General features: G+C 39.9%; 1 protein-coding gene across 2 annotated transcripts in view; it reads left to right on the top strand.

The window, feature by feature from the left end:
- Positions 1-23,354, top strand: part of LOC126412640 (pre-piRNA 3'-exonuclease trimmer-like) — a 228,370-nt gene that overhangs the window by 36,840 nt on the left and 168,176 nt on the right. For both annotated transcript variants that reach the window (XM_050082325.1, XM_050082335.1), the window contains exon 3: positions 4,440-4,742. In XM_050082325.1, coding sequence (XP_049938282.1) covers positions 4,440-4,742 — 303 coding nt within the window. The remainder of the gene's footprint in view (positions 1-4,439; positions 4,743-23,354) is intronic.

Here is a 23,354-nt window from a genome sequence, read left to right as displayed (position 1 = left end):
CTTATATTGGTCTGTGGTCTTAACTGATAGGGTCCTGTTAATTTGCTGATTAGAATATCCATTTTCCCTGAACACTATCTTACTATGGGTGATAACAACTCGATGATTGTAGATACAAATTGGTATGAGTGGCCTGACAAGACTGAATGCTCCAGAGTGTCATCATTCTTCTGTCTAATCACAACATTCATGAAAGGCAGACATCCATCTTCCTCAAATTGCACAGTGAACTGGATGTACTTATGAATTGAGTTAAGGTAAAATAAAAATTCCATTGGAGGACCACTGATTCAAGTGCTGTCCCCTCAAAGTCTCAGTGACTCAATTTTGCACATAAACCTAGAGCACCAACTTTAACAAGTTTTGCGAGTGGTGTTGAAGAAGCCGTACCACACTTTCCTTTGGATGTTGCAAAATAAATTAGAAGGGAAACTTACTGCTCTTTTGAAAAACCTCCTCAATGTAGTAACACATAACATCCCCAGAAAGGGCTGCTTAATGAAATCTCAGACAAGATCCTGATATAGTGGTGCTGAAGGCTGATAAATGTAATACAACAGTACTTTTCCTCGTACCCCTTCATAAGGGGCAAACTGTACTACCGATATCTCCTGGTGTGGTTGTAGTGGGCTGTCAAGATGTAACATCACAGTAAAGTGCTCCAAAACAGTAGGACACCATAGGTCGCATGCTGCTTGTACAGGCTGTTAACTCTTGCTTCAACCCCATATTCTGATGTAAAGACATCCATTTACTCCTTTCTTGAATAAGAAACCATTGTTTGGCAGGCATTTGCAGAATGATAAGGTCGTTTCCGAAGTTGAACTTTTCCTGAACAACCAAAATACAGACTTCTACAAGCAAGGTCTCTGCCAAATCATCCATCTTGAAATAATTCACTGGTGAACTACTGCATGTCAGTGTCCAACAGGCAAAGTGACCATGTTGCCATCGTCACATGTGTTACTGAACTGACAGATGGTGGGCCAGCACTACGCTACTATCTCCTCCCATCTCCCTCTGATTGGCTGTCCACACCTAGCATCCCTACCCCTACTCCTCCTGCCGACACGGTGTTCCGTCCTAGGTTTGTGCCCAGGTGCACATGTTGGCAACAACTCTGTTGTTCCTTTACCTGCCCTCGAAGTCAGTTTGATGTGTGATGTATCATTTTTCTTCCTTACCATTCTAATAGTGCGGCCCCATGCCTTACTAAGAATGTACCCGCTATCACAATTTATCAGTAGTTCCCTTACTGGGTTCTCAGTAGATTCCTTAACGACACAGGCCTACAAGTTGGTCATCTGTGTCTGAACCTTGGTGGAGTCATAATCCATTCCATGTAATTCTGTCAGGCAATGGTCTGCGACTGCCACCTTTTTAGGCAATCTGGTGTGCCATTGGTGTTTTCGACAACGATCTTTGTCAGTACTCTCTGACCTGTGTATATCTTACCAAACTGGCAGGGTGTCTGATAGACACTGGTTCCGTACTCAAAGGTAGTCTTTTATACTATCAAGCAGTGCCCGTTTTTAGGCTGATGGGTGGAAGACTGTCTTCAGTTGGTGTTTCCAGAGATTTTGTCGTATCTCCCTGTATAATGCGCCATAATAAGGAATAAATATAATGGGCATATCCTCTTGAGAATCGTTTCCTGTTCCTCCCCGAGCTGTTAACAGCACACGCACCTGGGTGTAAATCTGAAATGGACGCTGTGTCAGCGGGAGGAGTGGGGGTAATGATGATGGGTGGAGTGGCCAATCAGAGGGAGAGGGGGAGGAGATAAAAGTCTGGCAAACCCCTCCCCTCCTTCCCCACCTCCAATCGATCAGTTCATTAGCACACATGATAGCAATGTGGTAATTTGCCAAAATTTTTTGCCCATTGGAGACGAACATCCACAGTTCACTCATAAACTATTTTGACATGAAGTAAGTGGGGAGAAGGTGAAGAATCACAAGTCATCCATCGTTTGAGTTCTGTGGGGGCATTGGAGGATGAATATTTAGAGGAGGACTAATGCAAGTTTCAAGATCCAAGCTTGATTTTTCTGAGTGAACCACTCAATCTGAAACACGTTCTTCTCAATTCGAATCAGCTAGCTAGATAGTCGTTCTGCGGCCCGACTCTATCCTTCTTCACTGAGAAAGGTGATATGAACTTGCCATTCAGAAGGCTTAATTTCCTTCACTAAACAGCCTTCAAATAATTACTTCCTTGATTATTACAGTTTTTGCAATTAAATATGAGGGTACATTTGGTAATTTCAGAGTTCAACACTTGATCACTGCACTGTGTTGTTCTCCCATTGTCTTTTATCTAGTTACTTAATCATTATGCTACTTTTTGTTGTACCCCCCTCCCCAAAGGCAGATTGCCCAGAATGTTACTATTTGTATTTACCAAGTTGCACGTCTATAATGATTTGGTGTGATGCAAAATAAACCTCACCCTTGCTCTGGCACAATTTTGAATACCAAGGCGAGTATTAGTCACAGCTCTCTTGCTTGCACTGTGAAAGCTTCCGAATTCCTTCTCTACCTTGGGAGAATCTAATGTCGTAAATGTGCCTTATTTTGTACTCTTATTTCATGATAACAAATTCCGCTACACCTGATCATTCCCATTCAGCTTGTGCAACAAAGCACAGAGTAAGTGAACGAACCGCTAATCATGGCTGATGATGCTGGATTTAATATTCGTTGCATACTGTTCACAAATGAGGCTCAGGCTCATGCTGGAAAGATGTGAGGTCTACTGAGGATTCTATGTGTAAGAAGATTGATAGTAGTCCCTTAAGATGCGTGCAAAGGAAGACTCCTATGCCCCTGAATTCTTCCTCATTACCTTAAGAGACAAGGTTAAGACCACATGCTTGTGTACCACCAAAATTGTATGGCATCTCTAAAATTCATAAAGAAGGTCTACTTTTACCGCCAATAATAAGCAACATTTGTGCCACAGCGTATGATTTAGCCAAATGTTCTGCTTCCTTTCTGAGACAACTAGTTGTGGAGATGATAAATTAATGGATCATTTATATCACCTCAAATTATTCATAAGAACATCCAGTTCATTGTTGAATTAGATAAAGCTACTTGTCTGCCTTTCCTTGGTGTTTTGATTAAATGGAAGAATGATGACTCTGTGGCATTCAGTTTATCATAAGCCCACTCATACCAATTTATATTTACGATCATAGAGTTGTCATCACCCGTGGCGAACTATGAGAGCACTTAAAAAGCTTGTACATAGACATCACACGTTCTCAGAGGCAGGTAATTTTTCGTAAAGAGCTCACCCACCTTAAGGACAATGTTCAGGGAAATGGATATTCTACCCAGTGGATTAATAGGGCACTGTCAGTTAAAACCGTGGACCAGAAAATGGATAAAGAGGAGAGCACACCAGCAAAATCTCTAGCTTTTCTTCCCTTTGTTGGCAATATTTCATTTAAAATAGCTAGAACCCTAAGTGGTTTTCTGGTGGAAGTGGTTTTCCGTCCACCATGTAAGATTGCCGTCCTGCTGGGATAGTGAAGGGCGATTTGTTACAGTGGAAAGCTGGAATTTTCCACATACCTTGTGAGTGTGGTATGGCTTATTTATGTCATACCACACATGCTATGGAAGAAAGCTGAATATCAACACTGCACTTGCCCTTTTGTGCCCAAGCAAGTCTGCTCTTGCCAAACATTGGATCATCACCGGATATTCAGTGGAGTATAACAAAACAGTAATTTTTGCCAGAGAAACATTTTTTTGGGACTATACTGTTAAAGAATCTGTGTAAATATGCATGATGGAAAGTCTGATGAAATGTGCAACAGCTACCCGTTGACTGATGTACAGAAATCCACCATGTCCGCGACTTGCTGTACTCAAAGACAACAGAGTACACTGATGGCCAAGGTGAGCGGTAATGGTGAGGACAGTTGAGTTTAACAGTTTCAGCAATGAGGGCACTGCCACAGGCTTATCCTTTTTGTCTGTCACCATAATGTTGAAGCAAGTGTGGAATATGCACAGTGCGCCATATATTGTGGAACATAGGATTTCTTCATTAGTCTTCGATGGGTCACCCGAGGATGACAGGCAGATGCTCAGTCAAACAGTCAAAATGTCATGGAGTGTAGCTGATGACAACCGACTAAAAGCTCAAAATTTCTTTGAACAATACGGTGTTGCTCATTACTTCTGTCTAAAAGTCTGAAATGCATGCCTATAATGAATGACATCAAAGAAATCTTAGAAAGTAAGTAAATCTAGGTCTGACCCGACTCCCTATCTCATAATCTGTTATGCTGCGCAGTAAATTCTTTAAGTAGGCCTCGGAGTGTACTACATAAGGCTGTGAGACTGTTTGTGAAACTAAAACAGTGTGTGCTATTGTGAAGTAGATGTAGAATTGCTAACAGATAATCTTTCTTGTCCATATAGGTGATGTATGAAGGCGTTCCATATCTGAATTTGCGAGATGAGAAACGGCTGAAGCAGGAATTGCAGGAATGTAGAAATGTGATTGATCTCAGAAATCTGAGTTTCTTGGAAGAAGAAGCAATAATTTATTTGAAGACTGAAATGGATAAAGTGGTTGACTGGGTATCTACAGCTTGCATTGGAGATACATTATTACTATCAACCTTTCTAAAAGCAAGAATGAAGAGACAGCTAGGTTATTGTCTTCACATTGAACTGCGACATAGGTTCAACAACATTTGGACATATGGTGATGAAGAAGGTGTAAGTAGGGAGAAACTATTCTTCTGTAAATGTAATTATATGCTTTTGTTTGTACTTAAATGGTAAACAGTTTTTTTTTTATCTAAATGGGTGAATGTCAGAGTTCTGTAGGAATGTTGGAATTATGATAATATTGTGTATTTTCAGTAGATAATCAGTAGAAAGTAATAATCAGTTGAAGAATTAAATAGGAAAATTATCATTACAGTAGATTAAATCTGTAGCCCATTACCTCTCATAAAGAAGGGGAGTTGTGGAGCTGGGTTAGTATATTCTTTGGATTATGAAAAAATTGGTCAAGCGAGAGCAGAGTAAGAGTTAGAGTAGAGTAGAGTAGAGTAGAGTAGAGTAGATCATCCCCCCCTCAGGAATTGAGAATCTCAATGATTCTTGCCTGTCATTGATATCAATACTGCAAGATATCGGTCCTGGGAATTTCAAGACTTTCAAGAATGTTTTAATTTTAAATTTGTTATTGTAGTTTCTAATTTTCTTAATTTATTCAGGAGATGCATTAAAATGCTAATTAGTGACACTAATTAGTTAGCAAAATAAGTTTAAAGATCAGTGAGCATAATCTTTTGCTAGCTTATGTGCTCAGGCATCATGTAAGTTTTTAATGCAGTTATGGTAGAAATTGGCTGATAGATACTGAAGTCTGATGCTTCACTTCAAACCACAACGAATTTTGAAATTTAGCCCAGGAACTTAAATTCCCGTGAAAAGTAGAAGTAGCTATTTTACTAATAAATAACCCGCCCCACACCACAAAAAAAGGAAAAGAAAAGAAAACCATCCCTGAAACATACCCTTAAGGTGAGAGTGATTAGTTTTTTAAAAGTTGTTGGTGTTATCTTCACTCATAATTTGGTGAGATTGTGGTCAAATTTTGGCTTAGTAATTTATATAGCACAACATAATCATAGCTAACACTTGGTTTAAGAATCATGAAAGAAGGTTGTATACATGGAAGAACCCTGGAGATACTAAAAGGTATCAGATAGATTATATAATGGTAAGACAGAGATTTAGGAACCAGGTTTTAAATTGTAAGACATTTCCAGGGGCAGATGTGGACTCTGACCACAATCTATTGGTTATGACCTGTGGATTAAAACTGAAGAAACTGCAAAAAGGTGGGAATTTAAGGAGATGGGACCTGGATAAACTGAAAGAACCAGAGGTTGTACAGAGTTTCAGGGAGAGCATAAGGGAGCAATTGACAGGAATGGGGGAAAGAAATACAGTAGAAGAAGAATGGGTAGCTTTGAGGGATGAAGTAGCGAAGGCATCAGAGGATCAAGTAGGTAAAAAGACGAGGGCTAGTAGAAATCCTTGGGTAACAGAAGAAATATTGAATTTAATTGATGAAAGAAGAAAATATAAAAATGGAGTAAATGAAGCAGGCAAAAAGGAATACAAACGTCTCAAAAGTGAGATCGACAGGAAGTGCAAAATGGCTAAGCAGGGATGGCTAGAGGACAAATGTAAGGATGTAGAGGCCTATCTCACTAGGGGTAAGATAGATACTGTCTACAGGAAAATTAAAGAGACCTTTGGAGATAAGAGAACGACTTGTATGAATATCAAGAACTCAGATGGAAACCCAGTTCTAAGCAAAGAAGGGAAAGCAGAAAGGTGGAAGGAGTATATAGAGGATCTATACAAGGGCGATGTACTTGAGGACAATATTATGGAAATGGAAGAGGATGTAGATGAAGATGAAATGAGAGATATGATACTGCGTGAAGAGTTTGACAGAGCACTGAAAGACCTGAGTCGAAACAAGGCCCCTGGAGTAGACAACATTCCATTGGAACTACTGACGGCCTTGGGAGAGCCAGTCCTGACAAAACTCTACCATCTGGTGAGCAAGATGTATGAAACAGGCGAAATACCCTCAGACTTCAAGAAGAATATAATAATTCCAATCCCAAAGAAAGCAGGTGTTGACAGATGTGAAAATTACCGAACTATCAGTTTAATAAGCCACAGCTGCAAAATACTAACACAAATTCTTTACAGACGAATGGAAAAACTAGTAGAAGCCAACCTCAGGGAAGATCAGTTTGGATTCCGTAGAAACACTGGAACACGTGAGGCAATACTGACCTTACGACTTATCTTAGAAGAAAGATTAAGGAAAGGCAAACCTACGTTTCTAGCATTTGTAGACTTAGAGAAAGCTTTTGACAATGTTGACTGGAATACTCTCTTTCAAATTCTAAAGGTGGCAGGGGTAAAATACAGGGAGCGAAAGGCTATTTACAATTTGTACAGAAACCAGATGGCAGTTATAAGAGTCGAGGGACATGAAAGGGAAGCAGTGGTTGGGAAGGGAGTAAGACAGGGTTGTAGCCTCTCCCCGATGTTGTTCAATCTGTATATTGGGCAAGCAGTAAAGGAAACAAAAGAAATATTCGGAGTAGGTATTAAAATTCATGGAGAAGAAATAAAAACTTTGAGGTTCGCCGATGACATTGTAATTCTGTCAGAAACAGCAAAGGACTTGGAAGAGCAGTTGACTGGAATGGACAGTGTCTTGAAAGGAGGATATAAGATGAACATCAACAAAAGCAAAACAAGGATAATGGAATGTAGTCGAATTAAGTTGGGTGATGCTGAGGGAATTAGATTAGGAAATAACACACTTAAAGTAGTAAGGGAGTTTTGTTATTTGGGGAGCAAAATAACTGATGATGGTCGAAGTAGAGAGGATATAAAATGTAGACTGGCAATGGCAAGGAAAGCGTTTCTGAAGAAGAGAAATTTGTTTACATTGAGTATAGATTTAAGTGTCAGGAAGTCATTTCTGAAAGTGTTTGTATGGAGTGTAGCCATGTATGGAAGTGAAACATGGACGATAAATAGTTTGGACAAGAAGAGAATAGAAGCTTTCGAAATGTGGTGCTACAGAAGAATGCTGAAGATTAGATGGGTAGATCACATAACTAATGAGGAAGTATTGAATAGGATTGGGGAGGAGAGAAGTTTGTGGCACAACTTGACCAGAAGAAGGGATCGGTTGGTAGGACATGTTCTGAGGCATCAAGGGATCACCAATTTAGTATTGGAGGGCAGCGTGGAGGGTAAAAATCGTAGAGGGAGACCAAGAGATGAATACACTAAGCAGATTCAGAAGGATGTAGGTTGCAGTAGGTACTGGGAGATGAAGAAGCTTGCACAGGATAGAGTAGCATGGAGAGCTGCATCAAACCAGGCTCAGGACTGAAGACCACAACAACAACAACAACAACAGTTTATATGAAAATCAAAACATAAATTAAAATCATTACTTCAATACTTGGTAACCAAATTTGCAAGTTATGACTGAAAAAAATGAACAGTAAAACATTAGGTATCAAAGTTGGAAAAAACATTGTCAATAATCATGTTAGCTCTTATAGTGCCTTGGTTTATTGATAGTTACATGCTTTCTGAGGAGAAATAGAGTAAAATTATATTCTGGGGCTTGGTTTTGAAATTGTGTCAAAATCTACTATGACAATGAGGCAAGAAATATAGTTGTTGCCGTTGTTATCGCATACTGCAGTGTCTGTGCATTCTATAGCAGTGTTTCTGGCTGTAGTGGTTGGAGATAGCAATCATGTATGTGTGAGGTGTGCCTGCCCCCCCCCCCCCCCCCCCTCCTTGTGTGTGTGCGTGTGCGAGTGTCCATTTATGGTGACTGGTGACCAATCTGTTCTTCTCATAATGTTGTTGCTATGGCAACGTTGGTTGGACACTGGCGACCTCTGAACAGCAGTCAATTGGACTGTGAACATTTCAAAATACACACAATCACAATGGCCATTTGCAGAGCCCAGGTTGTTTAAGCAACACCTTTTACTTGATCTATCCATCACAGCATATCTTAGTTGTGATGTTCATATACAGTAGATCCCAAAACTGGGTATTTTCATTAGCTGCTGCTGGACTGTCTACTCGGCACTCCTCATCAAAGCCATCAGGTTCAAAAGTGTTACTACGACATTACCACGTTTCAACAAACAGTGTGGCATGGGAAGAAAAAAACGATAGGATCTGTGATGGTGTCTGGAAAACTGACTGTGAATCTTAGTATGTAACATAAATTTCAGCTTGATTCCTGAGAAAAAAGCATCTTAACAGACGGACAGACAGACAGACAGCTGGGTAACAAATGACAAAGATTTTTTTCGTGTGATATAATTACAAATTAACAATTTTGGCATTTTTTTCATTTACTTGTACTGTGAACCTTGCTTCTTGACAAGTTTCATGATTCTAGGTCAATGGGAAATACTCCATAGGTTTTGGTTAAAGAGTTTGCAAGTATCAAAATATGTGACGTAAATTGCCTATCTTTTGATTACATTGACTTAGAAGCTTAACATCTTTACATCACCAGAGGTTCATAAGCCTTATTATGTGACATAAATTTCATCTTGATACATCTAAATGATCTTAACAGTTGGACAGACGGACAGCAAAGTGATCCTAAAAGGGTTCTGTTTTTACCAATTGAGGTACGGAATCGTAAAAGGGACTCAACGTTCTACTGTATGTTGCACTCGTCTTGCTGGCACAATAGTCAACAGCTGCAGCTGATATTTGTATCTGAGTTTTCATTTCTCTCCAGAGATTTCCTTTGTCACGGTTCAGGTGTGGAAATGTCTTTGATGGCTTAGTAGTCCAATCCTAGTGTGGAACATGCGACCACAGAAATTACAAATGATGGAAGTTGAGCACATGGCTGGGCCAGGAGGAGTTTTACATCTCTGGCGTTTGTCATTCTCCAGTCTTCAGTGTTCTTGCTCAAAGTTCTGAAGAGCATTTGAGGTAGTTGAAAGCCAGTGGCTGTGATCTTCTGCTGTGGTGGACCAATTACTTGGATCGATGTTAGAGGTTTTTAGATTTTTCTTATATTGATCATTATAGCATTTAATAGGGGCACCTTGGGGCATTTTACCTGTGCTCACTTCACTGTGCTGCATTTGACGTGGAAGTCTGTCATCTCTCATACGCTGGACATGCCCAACCCATCTTAGTTGGTGCCCAATAAAGAGAGCTTCTATACTATTTGTTTTTGCTTTCTCAGGAATGGTGATATTTGATATATAAAGTCAGCCCATTTCATGCTCATGATGTATCTTAGCTTCTGTTGGTTGAAGCATTCTAGTTTCTTCAGATCGCAGCGGTATAATGTCCAGGTTTCGCAACCATAGAGCAGCATTGAGATGACAACAGCTTTATACACCATCAGGTTGGTGTATAGTGTTAGGTCTTTATTAAGAAAGACATGTTTTCTAAGACGACCAAATGTTACATGAGCAGCACACATTCTGTTCTCCACATCTTTCTCAGATGAGAAATTATTTGACAGTATGCTTCCTAAATAAATGAAATGGCCCACTTGTTCTGAGGGTGTATCAGAAATGGATATGCCGAAATTGGGAATGGAAGAGCCAGGAGCTGGCTGTGCGAGCACCTTTGTCTTTTGAATATTGATGGAAAGACCAAATCATTGTTATGCCTTGCTGAAACAGTTAACATCTCTGCAGGTGAATGAATTGGAGAGGCATTGTTGTCAGCATACTGCAGCTCTGTTACACGAGTGGTACTTGTGAACTTTTTTGAATGGAGTCTGGATTGGTTGAGTAATCCTCCATCGAACCTGTACTTTAGTTCTACCCCAGCATTGTTCACAGATGTCTCACAAAGCATAGCTGCCAGGTACAAGGCAAATAATGTTGGTGCAAGAATGTCCTTGTTTGAGCCCACTTGTTATTGGGAATTCATTAGAGGTTTCATTCTGGCAGATGACCTGTCCAGTCATGTTATCATGGAGAGCTTTAATCAGGTCAACAAAGTCTTCAGGGCAGCCAAAACATTTTAATACCATCCACATGACTTCTCTGGGAACTGTATCAAAGGCCTTTTCTAGATTGTATAAAACTAATAGTAAAAGCTTTTGTAGTTCTTTGCACTTCTCCTGCAATTGTCGTGCACAGAAAATCGTGTCAGTTGTCCCTCTTGATGGGCAAAGCCTGCATTGAGACTCAGGAAGCACAGTCTCTGAAAGTGTCTGAAGGCGATTTAAAAGGATTCTGGAAAAAGTTTTACCAGCGACAGAGAGAGAGAGCAAGGATATTCTAAGGTAGTTACCACAGGTGCTTCTATCGCCTTTCTTGAAGATGGTGACAATTGTGGAATTCTTCATGTTGGCTGGTACCTTGCAGGTTTCCCACATTAGTAGTATGAGTGAGAAGAGCCTAGTTTTTAGAGGCTTTTAGAGGCAAGCCACCACCCTGGATAAGTTCCAACGGGATGTTGTCAGGTCCAGGAGCCTTTCCTGGTTTCATACTATCGAGTGCCTTGCTGAATTCTTGAAATGTTGGAGGATGAGCCATCCAGGGTTGTGGAGTATGCTGTGGCACATGTTTTAGAAAGTCTCCAGCGGCAGTAGAAGTGTGATTCAACAGCAAGCTGAAGTGCTCTTTCCAACGATTTAAGAGGATGGTGTTCCTGATGAGGAGTGCATGGCTCCATAAGGCATAAGGCATAGAAGCCACACAGGTTCCTTACATCTGAAAGATTTTGGAGTTCAGAGGCTTTTTGTTGCCACCATTTGTTCTTGATTGCTCGTATTTTATTCTGACACTTCTGCTTGAGCTCTTCAAACTTTTAGTTAGCCATCTGAGTTTACCAAAGTATCGCAAGCCACGATCCCACTTCTCAAACTCACCGCACAGAAAATTCAACATCAACAACCGGCAGAACAAAGACGTTTGCTCACACTTCCAAGATGAGGTGTCAGAACAACTCGACAAATGTCCAGCAATCACAGATGATGTCGAACAAGAATAGACCACATTAAAGATCATCATCTCAGAGACTGCAGAGAATGTGATTGGTTTTGATGTGTGGAAGAGAAGTGACTGATTTGATCACACCAATGGCACAATAGTAAAGAATTTTTAAAATAACTTTGAGTGGAAAAAGCCATCCTACCCATTCATAATACAGTCATTAACTGGACCAACTGAATTAGTAGTAAATCCTACTTTCTCAAAGGAAGAACCAGCAGTAAGCAGACCCACTCCTGTGGTAGCTGATATGTAACCACAATACAGCTTTCTGTAACAAGGTGTATCCCAAAAGTCATAGTGTATATATCTCTTTACCTCCCCTCCCCTCCCCACCCCCCAACTGAATTAGTAGTAAATCCTACTTTCTCAAAGGAAGAACCAGCAGTAAGCAGACCCACTCATGTGGTAGCTGATATGTAACCACAATACAGCTTTCTGTAACAAGGTGTATCCCAAAAGTCATAGTGTATATATCTCTTTACCTCCCCTCCCCTCCCCACCCCCCGTCCCACCCCACCCCACCCCACAAAAGCAAGACGTCATGGGAACTTCGTTTAAAGCTGTTGCCACAGTCACTTGTGTAGCTTTGATGCTGTCAATATGGCATCCTTTGAGTACATAGTTAATACAGAAATAAAACGGCTGGAGTGAAATTGAGACTGTAGGGTGGCTGCGGCAACATTGCCACATGACCCATCACAGCCAGGTAGCAACTGCAGTTTCTCTTTCTTTTTTGTGTGTGTGTGTGTGTGTGTGTGTGTGTGTGTGTGTGTGTGTGTGTGGAGGGGGGGGGGGGGGGGTGGATTTAACTGTAACACCATGAGTAGGGAATACTGTGTGGTGGATCTGTCAGTGTGCTGTGGTCTTCCTTTCTTCCAACATGGTCACCCTTTTGTTTTGTTCCCATGGTCTGGCTACTTTGTGCCATGGCCATGCATGAACCCTTGACTTCGTCTTCAGGCAAGGTAATGCTGTAAGGGAAAACCTCACTACTCCCAGCTACTGAATGACAAACATGTTTTCAATGATAATCTTCTGTATTCTATATCTCGCAAGAGAAACGACCCGCAAAGAATACTCTATTCTGATTGGTCAGTTTTCTTTACGCCTCATAAAAAAAACATTATTTTCCCGTGTTAGTACACGCTTTTCACGACTAACCAATTAACAGATAACACTTTCGAATTGTACTTTTTCCCAAAATAAATTTTTAACATTCTGGTATTTCGTTTATACTTTACATTATTAACTGTTTTCATTTGCACTCGAATTAGCTTTCCTTTTACCATAAACTTACTTAACATAGGATACAAAATTCCTTGTCGTGTGCATTCACACTGTCTTAAAACTTTCTAACACTAGTTTGTACAGCATTCATCAGTAGAACAATGATCTACATATTTATGTTAGACCACATTCACGCATCTTTCTCACTTCTAAAAGCATATACAAACCTGTACAAACATAAATAAACAAAAAAGCCTTCAAGAAATAAACAGAACAATTCATGAAAACATTCTCTTGACCTGTTTCTTGAATGTCTCTCTGCACCACTGAACTCTCATGATCAAAATTCTTAATTGCATTATAGTTTTTTTCTGTTTAGTCTTGTCTGCTACCGTCCTCTAGCAGAGGAAAATTAAAACTACGTACTCGACTGAACCCGCTTCAGACCATCCGTCACTGCACACATGAGCAATTCTCCCGATGCACGGGCTCTAGACAGGAGTGATATAAGGTGCCAAGCCTCACACCCCCTATAAATATGAAGTTTTTTCCAAAAAATTTAGAATTATACAAATTATTGATCCTGGCTTCAGATTTTAAATCTTTCAAACAATTCTCATTCTTATAAACTAAAATTACAAATTTCTTACTACGGACTTTGCAGTCTACAACTAACCTAGCCTAATCTTTTATTTTCTTTATGAAAATTCATTTCTTACTTGACAAACTTTATGCAAATTTTCGAAATAAATTTTCAACATTTTAATATCTCTTTCAGCATTTTTAATTTCGTGTTTCATGAAAGTCTTTTGAAGTTAAGTACGCGTTTTTTTTTTTTTTTTAATGGCACTGCAGTTTGTGTCCTTCCATTTAATAATGGTATTTTATCCTTCCTTATCACCAGCAGATCACTATAGTCTTTTCATCCCATACATTTCCCTGATTTTTGATTATGGCACCTTTGCATTGTAGCATCCATAAGATTCCTCCATTCTCCACATATCTGTCCTTCCAGTGTTTACATGCAATGTTGTACCTGAAACCATACTTCCATCTAAGAATACTTTCTTCTTTGGTCAAATTATTTTTTCAAAAAAATGGTTCAACCACATCTTTCCCATTTATTTAAAAAATTACTACATTTTCATTAAAATTTAATCTTCCTTTGTACTGGTTAAAGAAATCTATGCCAGTTAGCATTTTTATACATAGATAAGGGATTATAAGGAAGTTATGGAGTACTTGCTGCACACCATTAATTTTACTGGCAACAGAAATTCATGTTAACAGGTTTTTTAACTTTTCCTGTAGCTGCAATTATCTGCACCCCCATTTGTGACATTATTACAAGTTCATTTCTATTTGGCAACGATTCTAATGAACTTTTACTCACAGCACATAAATCACTGCCACTATCTGCTAAACACTGTACTTGTTTGTTACACACTTGCAGACTAATTACTGGCTGACTCAACACTTTCCTTTCATTGCTTATGTCAGACCCCTCCTCCAACAAATAGTTAACAACCTCCCTTCTACCTAAACCTTCCGTTTTCAGAAATTACACAGATTTTTGCAGAATTTCTCTCATCACTTTTCTTCCTTATACTAACTATTCTGTCCACTAATGGCAGCTCAAATTTTTTTCCAATGTTTTACCGTTCTCCCTTTCCCCCCTGTCTCTCTTCCTTTTTTTTCACAGTTAATTGGCTGATCCCCGTTTTGGTCACCATTTTTCTGCCTCTCCCTTATAACCTCACAAATGTCGTCATTTATAGACGCTAGTATATCCTCTATGCTGGCAACACTAATCTCCCATAATTTTGCCACTTCTGTGCTTTTTCCTCCCCCAGAACCTGACTCGACTTCAACTTGTTTTGCTAAAGATTTTCTGGCAATCAGGTTCTGTCACATTTTCCGCTAATACATCACCCATTTTATCTGCAATACAGTGCTTATTTTGTTTATATCTGTCAAAAAAATCCCCTAAACCTCCGTTAAATGTACAGATTTTTATGTAGCTTGTTTAGTCTGTTGTTACTACCTTCTTCTGCTCCTCACTTATAATCCCTGTTTGTTTAGTGCTAACACGTACAAAGGGTTTTGCTAGCGGGTTCAAATTTCTGCTTCCCGTCTTTCACAGACGACATTTAGTTTAATGGATTCTGGGATTCTGTACCATTTCTTAAGTTTACCCCCATTTACTGTCGCTTTGGCGCAACATCATCCTCTTGCACTGGAGAATACGATTGATAATTGTGCACCCACCCCCATGAACCATGGACCTTGCCGTTGGTGGGGAGGCTTGCGTGCCTCAGCGATACAGATAGCCGTACCGTAGGTGCAACCACAACGGAGGGGTATCTGTTGAGAGGCCAGACAAACGTGTGGTTCCTGAAGAGGGGCAGCAGCCTTTTCAGTAGTTGCAAGGGCAACAGTCTGGATGATTGACTGATCTGGCCTTGTAACAATAACCAAAACAGCCTTGCTGTGCTGGTACTGTGAACGGCTGAAAGCAAGGGGAAACTACAGCCGTAATTTTTCCCGAGGGCATGCAGCTTTACTGTATGATTACATGATGATGGCGTCCTCTTGGGTAAAATATTCCGGAGGTAAAATAGTCCCCCATTCGGATCTCCGGGCGGGGACTACTCAAGAGGATGTCGTTATCAGGAGAAAGAAAACTGGCGTTCTACGGATCGGAGCGTGGAATGTCAGATCCCTTAATCGGGCAGGTAGGTTAGAAAATTTAAAAAGGGAAATGGATAGGTTGAAGTTAGATATAGTGGGAATTAGTGAAGTTCGGTGGCAGGAGGAAAAAGACTTCTGGTCAGGTGACTACAGGGTTATAAACACAAAATCAAATAGGGGTAATGCAGGAGTAGGTTTAATAATGAATAGGAAAATAGGAATGCGGGTAAGCTACTACAAACAGCATAGTGAACGCATTATTGTGGCCAAGATAGATACGAAGCCCACGCCTACTACAGTAGTACAAGTTTATACGCCAACTAGCTCTGCAGATGACGAAGAAATTGAAGAAATGTATGATGAAATAAAAGAAATTATTCAGATTGTGAAGGGAGACGAAAATTTAATAGTCATGGGTGACTGGAATTCGAGTGTGGGAAAAGGGAGAGAAGGAAACATAGTAGGTGAATATGGATTGGGGGACAGAAATGAAAGAGGAAGCCGCCTGGTCGAATTTTGCACAGAGCACAACATAATCATAACTAACACTTGGTTTAAGAATCATGAAAGAAGGTTGTATACATGGAAGAACCCTGGAGATACTAAAAGGTATCAGATAGATTATATAATGGTAAGACAGAGATTTAGGAACCAGGTTTTAAATTGTAAGACATTTCCAGGGGCAGATGTGGACTCTGACCACAATCTATTGGTTATGACCTGTAGATTAAAACTGAAGAAACTGCAAAAAGGTGGGAATTTAAGGAGATGGGACCTGGATAAACTAAAAGAACCAGAGGTTGTACAGAGATTCAGGGAGAGCATAAGGGAGCAATTGACAGGAATGGGGGAAATAAATACAGTAGAAGAAGAATGGGTAGCTTTGAGGGATGAAGTAGTGAAGGCAGCAGAGGATCAAGTAGGTAAAAAGACGAGGGCTAGTAGAAATCCTTGGGTAACAGAAGAAATATTGAATTTAATTGATGAAAGGAGAAAATATAAAAATGCAGTAAGTGAAACAGGCAAAAAGGAATACAAACGTCTCAAAAATGAGATCGACAGGAAGTGCAAAATGGCTAAGCAGGGATGGCTAGAGGACAAATGTAAGGATGTAGAGGCCTATCTCACTAGGGGTAAGATAGATACCACCTACAGGAAAATTAAAGAGACCTTTGGAGATAAGAGAACGGCTTGTATGAATATCAAGAGCTCAGATGGAAACCCAGTTCTAAGCAAAGAAGGGAAAGCAGAAAGGTGGAAGGAGTATATAGAGGGTCTATACAAGGGCGATGTACTTGAGGACAATATTATGGAAATGGAAGAGGATGTAGATGAAGATGAAATGGGAGATATGATACTGCGTGAAGAGTTTGACAGAGCACTGAAAGACCTGAGTCGAAACAAGGCCCCCGGAGTAGACAATATTCCATTGGAACTACTGACGGCTGTGGGAGAGCCAGTCCTGACAAAACTCTACCATCTGGTGAGCAAGATGTATGAAACAGGCGAAATACCCTCAGACTTCAAGAAGAATATAATAATTCCAATCCCAAAGAAAGCAGGTGTTGACAGATGTGAAAATTACCGAACTATCAGCTTAATAAGTCACAGCTGCAAAATACTAACACGAATTCTTTACAGACAAATGGAAAAACTAGTAGAAGCCAACCTCGGGGGAGATCAGTTTGGATTCCGTAGAAACACTGGAACACGTGAGGCAATACTGACCTTACGACTTATCTTAGAAGAAAGATTAAGGAAAGGCAAACCTACGTTTCTAGCATTTGTAGACTTAGAGAAAGCTTTTGACAATGTTGACTGGAATACTCTCTTTCAAATTCTAAAGGTGGCAGGGGTAAAATACAGGGAGCGAAAGGCTATTTACAATTTGTACAGAAACCAGATGGCAGTTATAAGAGTCGAGGGACATGAAAGGGAAGCAGTGGTTGGGAAGGGAGTAAGACAGGGTTGTAGCCTCTCCCCGATGTTGTTCAATCTGTATATTGAGCAAGCAGTAAAGGAAACAAAAGAAAAATTCGGAGTAGGTATTAAAATTCATGGAGAAGAAATAAAAACTTTGAGGTTCGCCGATGACATTGTAATTCTGTCAGAAACAGCAAAGGACTTGGAAGAGCAGTTGAATGGAATGGACAGTGTCTTGAAAGGAGGATATAAGATGAACATCAACAAAAGCAAAGCAAGGATAATGGAATGTAGTCTAATTAAGTCGGGTGATGCTGAGGGAATTAGATTAGGAAATGAGTCACTTAAAGTAGTAAAGGAGTTTTGCTATTTGGGGAGCAAAATAACTGATGATGGTCGAAGTAGAGAGGATATAAAATGTAGGCTGGCAATGGCAAGGAAAGCGTTTCTGAAGAAGAGAAATTTGTTAACATCCAGTATAGATTTAAGTGTCAGGAAGTCATTTCTGAAAGTATTCGTATGGAGTGTAGCCATGTATGGAAGTGAAACATGGACGATAAATAGTTTGGACAAGAAGAGAATAGAAGCTTTCGAAATGTGGTGCTACAGAAGAATGCTGAAGATTAGATGGGTAGATCACATAACTAATGAGGAAGTATTGAATAGGATTGGGGAGAAGAGAAGTTTGTGGCACAACTTGACCAGAAGAAGGGATCGGTTGGTAGGACATGTTCTGAGGCATCAAGGGATCACCAATTTAGTATTGGAGGGCAGCGTGGAGGGTAAAAATCGTAGAGGGAGACCAAGAGATGAATACACTAAGCAAATTCAGAAGGATGTAGGTTGCAGTAGGTACTGGGAGATGAAAAAGCTTGCACAGGATAGAGTAGCATGGAGAGCTGCATCAAACCAGTCTCAGGACTGAAGACCACAACAACAATTGTGCACCTGCTCTCCATTACTTCCCCTGACATTTTCTGGATAGCAGCACCTCTGCTCCTGCTATTTCCACGGTACCTGCCTATTCTGTTAATGCTTACATTCTGCCGCAGTTCTTCATTATTTGGTGGTCTGACGTTACAATTTGCATGCTCTTCCTCGTGCAACAACTTCTCAACTCTCTCCAAATAACTAATGAATTAAATTTATCTAGAATATAGTACTGTTCAGTAGTGAAAACCCCCGAAGCTCCTGCCTTTCCCAAGAATTTAGACATAATAAACCCTATTTTTTGTCCGTCTGATCGCAAACTAGGTAGAACACCTTCAAGGCCATTCCAAAATTCTTTTGGTGTACATTTCCTGTTGGAGCAAAATGTAAAAACTGCCCGTTAGTGACATGATATTTCAGACGATTCTGCTACAAAACTACACCGACTGCTGTTTCATGTCTGAGGTTAGTTTTAACTTGGCATAATCTTCCTCTATCCTCATCCTACTTATTTTCAACCTCTTCTACCTGGTTAGTTAGCTGAAGAACATTTTCTTCAGACACACCCACTCGGTCAGACAAACTTTTTACTTCATTCATACCTTTGGCATATTCAGAAGTGATTTTACTGTCTTAACGATTTGTGATGATTTATGCATATAGACCGCTATTTTGACCTCTACTTCCTGCACAGTTTCTTTTATCAAATCTACCCTTTGTTTGTTTCCAATTGCAACTTTTTTCAAGGCATCTGTTAATTCACTTTTTACAGTTTTAATGAATTATTGGCAATTATTCTCAACTTGAGAAACTTTGCCATCCACTTTTCTTTCTAACGACTTCATATCATTTTTCCACATTTCTTTTAAAACAGCAATCTGCTTTTCGAGTTTTTCATCAAGTTTACTAATTTTCTGAATAAAATTTTCACTCTGCTGCAGTGTGTGTGCTGATATGAAACTTCCTGGCAGATTAAAACTGTGTGCTGGACCAAGACTTGAACTTTGGACCTTTGCATTTCGCGGGTAAGTGCTCTACCAACTGAGCAATCCAATCACGACTCGTGCCCCATCCTCACAGCTTTACTTCTGCCAGTACCTTGTCTCCTACCTTCCATACTTCACAGAAGCTCTTCTTTAGACAACATTCACCCATCATTCACACTGCTGAAAGCATATACAAAACTGTACAAACATAAATAAACAGAACAATTCATAAAAACATTCTCTTGACCTGTTTCTTGAATGTCTCGGTGCACCAATGATCTCTGGTGATCAAAATTCCTAACAACATTATAGTTCTTTCCATTTAGTCCTGTCTGCTAGCAGAGAAAAATTAGAACTATGTACTCGACTGAACCCACTTCAGACCATCTGTCACTGTGCATGCTTGAGTAATTCTCTCGATACAAAGGCTCTAGACAGGAGCGGTACCAAGACATAAATGTCCACGTCCAGCAAGTGCTACTGTGCTCTCCTCACAGCACCTTGCCCCTATGTGCTATGTCACACACAAACTGCTCAGGTAATAGATTGGACTGCGGACAGTATATTTTTCCCACGATATAAAATGTTTATAAGAGAGACAACTATCTTTTGCCAGCGTGAGTGTCCTCAGCGGCACATAGTCATTCTCATGAATAACCAATGTTGCACTACACGGCGATGTCTTTTCGCAAACTTTGCAGAACACCCATGTAGCAGGCAGTGTTAACAGTGTCCTTTAGGCACAAACTCTTCGTGAACCACACCCTTGGCTTTGAAGAGGACTATCAGGAATGTCTTCAATTTGGATTTGCTCATCATTGCCTTCTTCTACTTCAGGGACACTGGGATATGCCAGTCAGTACTCTTTGTGTCATCTCTGGGATGTATCAAAATGCTCACATTTCATCATCATTAATACATTGTTCAAATAACCTGGTTCAGTTTTCATATGTTCTTTCATTCGCTTGCCATCATCGCTCAGTTGGCCTTTTGCTCATCCATCAACAGTTTGAGGACGAGGCTATTGAACACCTTTCACAGGTTCAGTTCTTCTATAACAATGTGATGCACAATAGGTTTAGGAATGTTCAGAGCCAACAGTCAATCTCTCATTTGACAATCAGCATTCAACAACCCGTGCACATGAGTCACATTATCCTGTTGTCCTATCCAGTAAGAATCCAACATCATGCAGCAGCACACCAGAAAAGGATGGAAAAGTGTCTTGCATCTTGTAAGTGTTCTGCCAATAAAACACAGTCTTTGGTTCACCTTCTCTACAACATTTTCTGTGTGTTCTTTCCAATTCAAGTTGTTAGTAATTGTAATTCCTAGGTTTTCTTTGAATTTGTGGCCTTTTGATATGATTGATTTATCATGTAATCAAAGTTTAACTGATTCCATTTAGCACTCATGTGGTGTTCCCACACTTTTTGTTATTTAGGATCAGATGCCAATTTTCGCACCATACAGATATCTTTTCTAAATCTTTGTGAAGCTTGTTTTGATCTTCGGATGACTTTACAAGATGATAAACGACAGCATCATCTGCAATCAACCTAAGATGGCTGCTCAGATTGTCTCGTAAGTTGTTTATGTAGATAGAGAACAGCTGAGGGTCTAGAACACTACCTTGGGGAATGCCGGAAATCCTTCTGGTTTACTCGAAGACTTTCTGGCATCCTTCTTGTTTACTCGAAGACTTTCTGGCAGTTACTATGAACTGTGACCTCGCTGACAGGAAATCACGAATCTAGTTGCATAGCTGAGGTGATGTTCCATAAGCATGCAATTTCATTACAAGCCGCTTGCAAGGTATGGTATCAAAAGCCTTCTGAAAATCTAGAAATATGGAACCAATTTGAAATCCCTTTTTGACAACACTCTGTACTTTGAGTAATGAGCCAACTTGTTTCGCAAGAACAATGTTTTCTGAATCTGTGTTGACACTATGACAGGAGACTATTCTCTTCGAGGTAATTCGTAATGTTCGAATACAGTATACGTTCCAAAATCATGCTGCATATCGATGTTAATGATAGGGCCCAGTAATTTAGTGGATTACTCATACTGGTGTGACCTGTGCAACCTTGCAGTCTTTGGGTATGGATCTTTTGTTGAGCGAATGGTTGTATATGATTGCTAAGTATGAAGCTACTGCTTCAGCATACTCTGAAATGAACACAGTTGGTATACAGTCTGGATGGGAAGACTTGTTTTTATTAAGTGATTTAAGTTGCTTCACTACTACAAACGTATCTACTTCTGAGTTACTCATGTTGGCAGCTGTTCTTGATTCAAATTCTGAAATATTACTTCATCTTCTTTGGTGAAGGAATTTTGGAAGGCTGTGTTGAGTAACTCTGCTTTGGCAGCACTGTCAGTGATAGTGTTTCCATTGCTGTTGTGCAGACATGGCATTGATTGTGTCTTACCACTAGCATACTTTACATACAACCAGAACAAAGGTATTACCGTATTTACTCGAGTCTAAGCCGCACTCGAATCTAAGCCGCACCTGAAAAATGAGACTCAAAATCAAGGAAAAAAAATTTCCCGAATCTAAGCCGCACCTGAAATTTGAGACTCGAAATTCAAGGGGAGAGAAAAGTTTTAGGAAGAATCTCCAAATTGAAACAACGTTGGTCGACTGTAATATGAGACAATTTAGGTCGAATGAATGACGATACAGCTACAGTAGTTTGGTTCGAGTCGTAAGCTTAGCAGTTAAGCTTTACCAGGTAGCCATTGCTATGCGTCAGGCGCTCCGTCCGTATTTATACGGGTACCCTTCCTTTTTCACGTGCTTCGTCTGGTTTGAATTGATTGCTTATTTTTCTTTGATCTGATAAGCGCAGTTTTCTTTGTTATAGGTGTTTACGTCACTCTACGCTGAAAATGCATTACTGTACTGTGTCATGCATTGTTTGTCGTACTCTGATACTGCGTATTTACGGCCTGTCGCCGATCGCGGCATGGCTTGCTTTTGAGCGCGCTACCGCCACTTACAAATAAAAAAAAAAGAAAAAAAAGAGAGAGAGGAATCGTCTCATTAGCGAAACAATGGCAAGAGACTGCTACTTGTTGTTACTTACACTGCTGCTTTCTTTGATAATGATTAACAAGAACCAAATAATAGACTGCGTATGATAGAAGATGTTCTGAACGAGAGTTTAGCGAAAATTTTTCTCCATTTGAAAATCTTTGCAGCTTTAGTACATTACATTCTGCACAGAAATTAGAGTCGTCTTAGATTTAAAAATCTAGGCAATTGCCTCACTTCATTTCTGACTGTATGACTGTTTAGCATAAGAATATACACATGACATGATATGTATATTCTTCCGCGTTTGCTGTTGTCTCACTCTAGTTTTATGGTTTATTACGCAGACAGGATTTAAATGAGATAGTAGCAAACACGAAACAATACATGGCAAAATGTTTATATTCGTATTATTCTTATGGTGACGAGAATACTGCATGTGATTCACAATTTATAAAAGTTCGTATTAGCAACCATCTCTTCTCACAGATAGGAAAAAATTCAGATCGTAGAGTTGGCCATATTGACAAACATCCTAAACATTCTTGCCAGTCGGATTTTCGTAGTACATTGAAATGCTGCTACATTCGAAGATGAACAATACGGAATTAGTATTTACTTCGTTGGATAATTTATGAAAATGCAGTGGTCGAAACTCGGCGCGGAGAAAAAAAGCTTGTCTTCCACCTTTTTTTTTTTAATTTATTTACTGACGCAGAGGTTTTGGCGCCAGTATTTATCTTTGTGCCTACAAACAGCACCCTACAAAGCATGCCTGTGTAGCGCTACATATATTCGACGGCAGAACTAAGTTGTGGCGGCACCCACCGACATTTTTAAGAACTTCCGCTTGCTTTGCACTCGATTCTAAGCTGCAGGCGGTTTTTTGGATTACAAAAACCGGAAAAAAAGTGCGGCTTAGATTCGAGTAAATACGGTAGGCAAAAGAGAGAGAGAGAGA

The sequence above is a fragment of the Schistocerca serialis genome, chromosome 1 (assembly GCF_023864345.2).
Source record: "Schistocerca serialis cubense isolate TAMUIC-IGC-003099 chromosome 1, iqSchSeri2.2, whole genome shotgun sequence".
Taxonomy (NCBI): domain Eukaryota; kingdom Metazoa; phylum Arthropoda; class Insecta; order Orthoptera; family Acrididae; genus Schistocerca; species Schistocerca serialis.
This window is presented reverse-complemented; position numbering and strand designations above follow the sequence as displayed.